At 37.0% G+C, this 7,738-nt stretch overlaps 1 protein-coding gene across 1 annotated transcript; it reads right to left on the bottom strand.

The window, feature by feature from the left end:
* Positions 1–499: 499 nt before the first annotated feature.
* LOC113005528 lies at positions 500–1,102 on the bottom strand (the record flags this gene model as incomplete). Its single annotated transcript, XM_026141234.2, has 1 exon — positions 500–1,102. A coding segment is annotated over one exon (603 nt), but the record flags the coding sequence as incomplete, so codon positions are not given.
* Positions 1,103–7,738: the final 6,636 nt, after the last annotated feature.

Below are 7,738 nucleotides of genomic sequence, written 5' to 3'. Positions count from 1 at the left end.
ACCCGGACACTGCCAGGGGCTGGCAGTGGCAGACGCGATTCAGTAGGTAATGACAGCATACACATATATCGACAAAATTATCGATCGAGTGGATCACGCGCATTTTTCCAATTAGGCTTGCAGCGTATCAATTATGCACAATTATTCCTAAATTATAATGTAAAAATATTGTTGTATGAAACATTACACATTTAACATGTAACATTTTATATAAAGAATCAAACGGTTTTTTATAAATAATTATAAAATATTTATATCTCAATTTTAAATTTATATAATTTTTGACAAATATTATTTAGAGATTTTATTTTGACAAAACTGCTTTGTTCAAACGTATCATTTAAGCGCAATTATTTAAAATTTTCATCAATTTATGATGCTATTATTATATAATATTCGCACAATATGCCTATCGGGGGAGGTATTTTAGTCAAACACTCTTTTAAAATTTGTATATAAACTATTTAATAAAAAACGTATATAAACTATTTATTAATTTTTACAACATATGTTCGAAGTAACCGCCAGTTTCTTCTAAACATAATGCAACTCTTCGCATAATACTTTGCCGCACGTTGCTTAACATTGCGGGCGTTATATTCCGACTGGCCGCTCTAATTTTCTCCATCAACTCTTCACGAGTGCGTGGTAGCGTTTCATACACCTGATCTCGTATGAATCCCCATGCAAAAAAATCCATAGGTGTGAGATCAGGTGATCGCGGTGGCCACTCGTGAAGATTGCTGTGGATTCCAATCCATCTATCTGGATATATTTCATTTAGCACTCCTCTTGCTAAAAGCGATGTGTGGGCCGGATGACCGTCTTGTTGCAAGATTATTTGATTCTGCGGAATATTTAATTGGTCTTGCGGAGTATTGTTTAATAAATTTGGCAGAGTTTCTGCCAGAAATTCTGCATAAACTTCCGCCGTAACATTAACACCTTCTTCAAAAAAATGCGGTCCGATGACAGCATTGTCCAAAATCCCCATCCAAACATTAATACTGTAATGGCCTTGCACGTGTGTTTCTTTTCGACAATGGGGATTTTCCTCAGCGTAATGATGCTCGTTATGGCGATTGATACGGCCATCACTTCGGAACGTACATTCGTCGGGGTGCGCACGATTGGACACCGCACGATTGGACACCACCACTCATGGCGGCCGATGCCTAGAGTTTTTCCACTGGTCAAGCGCTGTGAGTGGTGGTGTCCAATCGTGCTGTGTCCAAAAGGGTGTCACCCCATTCGTCCGTCCATAAAATTCTTCGCAAAAAATTATCGTTTGCGACATTTTCTATGTCAACCTGCACATACAGTAAAAATATTTAATAATACAGTTGAATTTTTTACTTTTTTAAGTTATAATTATTTTTTCAAGTTATACAAATTATCATTTTTCTATTTATTCTCAACGTAAATGCTTTTATCGCGCAGGTTTTACAAGACATGACTTGTACGATATAAAAATAATAAATTATTAAAGTATTGAAATTACTTGTTCTGAGATCCAATCGCAGAATTGTTCTCGGCGAGGTAGATTCTGAGGAAACAATTTTTGCGTTGTGTGTCTTTTAAAAGGATGCCATCCTAGATTTTTCTTAATTATTCTATGCACTCTAGTGTGATGAATATTAAGATCACGTCCAACACATCTAGTGCTTGTATGTGGATTTGCTGATATAGTCTCTCTTATTTCTTCAATTATTTGTTCATCGCGTTAACGAACATTTCGAGGACGTGTAGACTGATGCACAGTCCCAGATTCGCAAAGTCGACGATATATACTGGAGAAGGTTGAATATGTCGGGTGCCGCCTATCAGGAAACCGATTTGCGTACAAAACTGCTGCTCTCCTTTCATTTTTATGGCATTCGCCATAAATAAGCAGCATATCTGCTAATTTTTGATTAGAATATCGAGGAGGCATTGTTGCTACCCTACTGAAAGCTGTTGCTATACGACTTTTCTCTAACCAACAACAGCTAGCCACAGCTCGATTGTCTTTTGTCAGATTCGCGTTTATTTTAACGCGGAAGGATGCTCTACGTTCTTCTTTTCCCACGTTAAAATAAATGCGAATAAAAGACAAATCAGCATTCTTTCACTCTGAGATTTTTTCAAAAAACACATAACGTAAAAAGAAAAATCAGTAATGCAGTCAATAAAACCGTGTCTTTGTTACAGTTGAAGAGTTAGCAAATATGTTACTCATTTATGAAAGATGTCATAAAAATGAAAAGAGAATAGCAGTTCTATATGTTAATTATTGTCCTGATAAATGACAACTGACACACGAACTCTTCGCGAATTTATATAATCGATTTTGCCAACATAGCGCTCTTTGCGAGTCAACGCGTCTACGAAACGTTTTAATGCCAAGAAATGATCGATCAAGTAAGACTGTATCAATAAATCCGCATATTAGTATCAGATGTATTGAGCACAATATAGAATGTATGTATATCATATCAAGCTGCATAATTATTAAGAAAAATTTAGAAAACTTTTCTTTTAATTGACACGACATAAAAATTATTTCTCCAAGATTTACCTAGTCAAGAAAGATTTTGTGACTGAATCTTAAACCATGTAAGATTAATACAATATTTTAATAATTTATTATTTTTATATGCAAGTCGTATTTTATAAAGCCTGTGTGATAAAAAACGTTTATCTAAATAATAAATAGAAAAATAATGATAATTTTACATATTTTACCAAAAAAGATGATATAAAAAAATATAATTGTATTATTTGATATTTTTATCATAAATTGACATATTGACAATTTGAATAATAACTTTTTAAGAAGTATCATTTTGTAGACGGACAAAGTGAGGATTGTATTAATCGCCGAACACCTTCATACGGAAGAAAATTCCTTTTGCCTGAAAGAAACGCATGTTCAAAAGCAATATATCAATGCTTGAATGGAGATTGAAGACAATCTAATTGTCAGACCAAATTTTCGCGGAAAATTTAATATTACGACGAAAGTTTATGCAGAATTTTTGGCAGAAACTCTGCCAAATTTATTAAACAATATTCCGCAAGACCAATTAAATATTCCGCAGAATCAAATAATCTTGCAACAAGACGGTCATCCGGCCCACACATCGCTTTTAGCAAGAGGAGTGCTAAATGAAATATATCCAGATAGATGGATTGGAATCCACAGCAATCTTCACGAGTGGCCACCGCGATCACCTGATCTCACACCTATGGATTTTTTTGCATGGGGATTCATACGAGATCAGGTGTATGAAACGTTACCACGCACTCGTGAAGAGTTGATGGAGAAAATTAGAGCGGCCAGTCGGAATATAACGCCCGCAATGTTAAGCAACGTGCGGCAAAGTATTATGCGAAGAGTTGCATTATGTTTAGAAGAAACTGGCGGTTACTTCGAACATATGTTGTAAAAATTAATAAATAGTTTATATACGTTTTTTATTAAATAGTTTATATACAAATTTTAAAAGAGTGTTTGACTAAAATACCTCCTCTGATAGGCATATTGTGCGAATATTATATAATAATAGCATCATAAATTGATGAAAATTTTAAATAATTGCGCTTAAATGATACGTTTGAACAAAGCAGTTTTGTCAAAATAAAATCTCTAAATAATATTTGTCAAAAATTATATAAATTTAAAATTGAGATATAAATATTTTATAATTATTTATAAAAAACCGTTTGATTCTTTATATAAAATGTTACATGTTAAATGTGTAATGTTTCATACAACAATATTTTTACATTATAATTTAGGAATAATTGTGCATAATTGATACGCGCAAGCCTAATTGGAAAAATGCGCGTGATCCACTCGATCGATAATTTTGTCGATATATGTGTATGCTGTCATTACCTACTGAATCGCGTCTGCCACTGCCAGCCCCTGGCAGTGTCCGGGTATGCAACCCACATGCTGCACTGTATGTATCCGCAACATCCTGTACTAAGGCGGAACTAATAGCGGGGCGCGACAAGCCCCCGTGCATGGGGCGAGAGATCCTGCGTGCCGTCTGCCAAATTTTTTTGTGCTATCAATCACTTCGCTGTGGATCGTCACGAAAACCGTCACGAGCTGAGACGACGGAAGCCGCTACCCAGAACGAGCTGCATCCTCAGGACGAGCGGCGGGGAAAAGTTATTTTGTGGTGAGACGAACGAGAAGTTTGTAAAGCCACCGATTTTGCCGATCGGATGAGTCGCGCACGAGGTAATTGCAAGTAGAGCTCAAGTTTACTGTAAGATCTTCCGCCGGAATTGGGACACGCGGGTGATCGCGTGTCGTCCACGTGATCGGTCGTCTTGCGCCTCATCCGAACAAGTCGCGTCTTAGTTTTTTTGCTGGTTCCGTTTATTGAGAGCGTCGCCGACACCACAGCCAAGTCGCGTTAATTGCGCGAGATTCTTGTGTGTCGTCTGTAGTAGCGTTTGTATGTGTTTGGTGATCGCGTATTGCCGATCGCGTATTTCGTACCAAATTGCCCTATAATTTTGTGTGAAATGAGAGTGCGTGTGTAGAGTTTTGAGTGTGTACGGCATGTTCTGTCCACCGCTAATTAGAATTGAATCTCGACTCTCTCCGTTCGGTGAGCTCGTACTGACGACCGTGTGGTATTTTCCAACCCCGCCCGAGTCGCGAGGCATCGTCGCTGAGCCTTGTGAGTAATGTTAGGTCTCGGCCAAAATACATTGTTAATTTCTCTATTAAATTGATGTGTTCTCTTTAAACTCCCTCGCTTTCCTCATCCCGCCCGCAGTAAACCACCCCCCCTCTGCCAATTCCATGGCCAAGCTATTGATTAAAACAGCCCGTTACTGCCCGTGACAAAGTAGAATATTTTTGCATTTCTTTTTCCTACATGAATTGGGAGATTGTTAACGTTTTGATCTAAGAGAGGCACGCTCGCTCGTGCCTAGCGCCCAATAGTACGGCGTATTCGTGCATATAGTGTGAGCGACTTTGCGAGTAGCTTTGCTTTTCTATCGTCACGAGCAATTAACGTAGTTGCACCACGCTCGCGAGTGCGGTCGCAATAAATATGTATACATATGTATATATATATATATATATATGTATATATATTTGTGTATATCTAAAGCGATGAATTTTCTATTGCAGCAAATACATATAGAATGAGGGAGGCTCTCTGTCGCAATTGGCCAGAACTAGAAAGGGAATGTCGCGAATTATTCTGGGAAGACTTTGTATACCTGAGCAACCTTCGGTGCGTTACCAGCTTAGGAAACTCAAGGATCAAGAGGCGCGGTCGCGTCTCGTGCCAATTAAAAAAAAAAAAGCGAGAAAGACCGACGCCTTTTTTACGCGAGTCAGCGAGTTCAAGCATAACGAGATTATTAGATCTCAGCAACGGCTGAACCGATCAAGTTCAAAGTCATCTCATTCGATAGCTTGGGAAAAATTGCATATATAAAAGTGTTTTTATTTTTTCTCTCCGTGCCGTACGAGCGGAGATATCGCAATGCAAATTGTAATCTCTACATTTTTCTGTAAGATACGTCTCCTTGGTCGTCGCCCTCAGGAATTCTCCTTTTCACATTTTCGACACAGTGTGGCGCTCGCTACTACACTATCAGCATCTATGCGGTCACGTGATGCACCATGTAATGTGCATCACGTGACCGCGATCATGATTGCGCGTATGACAGATTTCTTAACCTGTAACCAGAATCGTCAATAATATCTCGGTTTGCGGGGTAAACGACACATTTTTCTGCCGAATTCTTTCGCGTGGTGCAAAAATGCGTTGAATAAACCTATTATTAATGAATATGTGCAGTTAAAAATATATATTTTGCATTAACTAGAGTCAATATTATTATATATTATACTCCTACGAGTACTACGTATAAAATTTTTTGAGTGTTATAAGAAGATATGATTTACAAAGTGCACATGAATATGAAACGAGGTTAATTAGATCGGATGCACCTTATTAAATCTATTTTTATCTTTCTATCTTTCTCCAATGCATATTTACCTTTCTCAGCAAAAATGTAGTTCGCTTTCTCAGGTCTGCCTCTAAGTCATGCTTTTTCAATTCTAGCGTTAATGTAAATGTCTATTTTTAATGAATTGACGTTTGAAACAAGTGTCAAATAATTGAATAAAGATATAAAAATGATTCCAATGCCTGGTGTACGTGTAATTTTACAAGTTGAGTTTCAAAGACCTCAACGCTGCGTGTACTTTCTGGTTTCAGAAATTTATAATTGGATTAATTAATAAGTAAGGTAAGTACATTTTGAATCCTGTTTATTAAAAAAGTTAATAAAGTAAGTGTAACTTTTACAATGTATATAGAGTTTACTGAAAATAGTTAAAATAATACATGATATTAAATATGCTCGCTGTGTTACAAAATAAATTATCTTTTATAAGAAAAAATATTTTTTATAAGACGCTCAGAAATATTATTAAATATCAGGTAACAGCGAGATTAACACATTGTTTATTTACAATTAACATTTATTTTGTAATACAGCGAGCATATTTAATATCATGTATTATTTTAACTAGTTTAGTGAACTCAATATACAGGGTGAGTCATTTTAATCTATGGACCCGAATATCTTCCAAATAACGGTATCTCCAAAAAAATGGTATAAAACCAAGTTGATCAGGACAGAGGGGGTCATTCAATTGTACCATTGGTTTTGACCTTGAGGTCAATTTTGATGGTTATTTCAAGATCACGATTTCAAGGTCATTTTTTTAAATGGGACACCCTATTTTTGACTGCGGATTTCGAAAGAGCGGAAAGTTTTACAGCAAATTTGTCTTACGAAAAAATTGTTTTTGCGACCTTGGAAAGGTCAAAAATGAAGGTGCAATGCCTGAAAGACGATCTAGTGTACTTTTTCTGAAATGACGTGGTTTTCTGGGTAACACAAATGTGCATAATGCTTAAACATTACTACTTGCAGCTTTCGGCCAGATTCTTCGACGCACGCCTATTGCTCCCCTCCCACCGCTCACGCCTTAGCAACGGCGCCGCCGGACGGCGTAACGCACGGTCCTGAGACGATGTATCGCGCTCCTTAATTACGCCGTCCGGCGGCGCCGTTGCTAAGGCGCGAGCGGTGGGAGGGGAGCAATAGGCGTGCGTCGAAGAATCCGGCCGAAAGTTGCAAGTAGCTGACAGCACTGCGATACCTAATGCTAATAATCAACGATTGAAAAAACTAAACAATTACGTTTGATTTAAGATTTATAATTATTGTTATAATAAAGTTTTATTCCTTTTCTTTCTTACTCACTTCTGCATAATTGAAAAATTTACTATTTAAAGTTGCTTAAATTAAAAAATTCCAAACATACATACATGTAGGTAATTACATTCACAAGTTACCTTTCCAGAATGGCTGATTATAGTCCTAATGAGATTGTTGAAATTATATTAGTTTTAGGGGAGTGTCATAGCAATTACAATGCAGCATCAAGGCTTTATGCTCAACGTTTTCCTGAAAGGCGACATCCAACTGATATGACAATACTGATGGACAATAGTTTAGTCCAAAGAGTTCGCAATGGACATCTTGTTCGTCAACGTCAACATCATGAATATGAGGAAAATGATGCGCGAGCTGTAACTATTTTAGCAATACTTCACCTTAATCCTCATGTTAGTACTCGCCAGATTGAAAGGGAAATAGGTATACCACAAAGAACTGTTGTTAAAATTTTAAGAGCTCT

Source organism: Solenopsis invicta, chromosome 4 (genome assembly GCF_016802725.1).
Source record: "Solenopsis invicta isolate M01_SB chromosome 4, UNIL_Sinv_3.0, whole genome shotgun sequence".
NCBI classification, from domain to species: Eukaryota; Metazoa; Arthropoda; class Insecta; order Hymenoptera; family Formicidae; genus Solenopsis; species Solenopsis invicta.
This window is presented reverse-complemented; position numbering and strand designations above follow the sequence as displayed.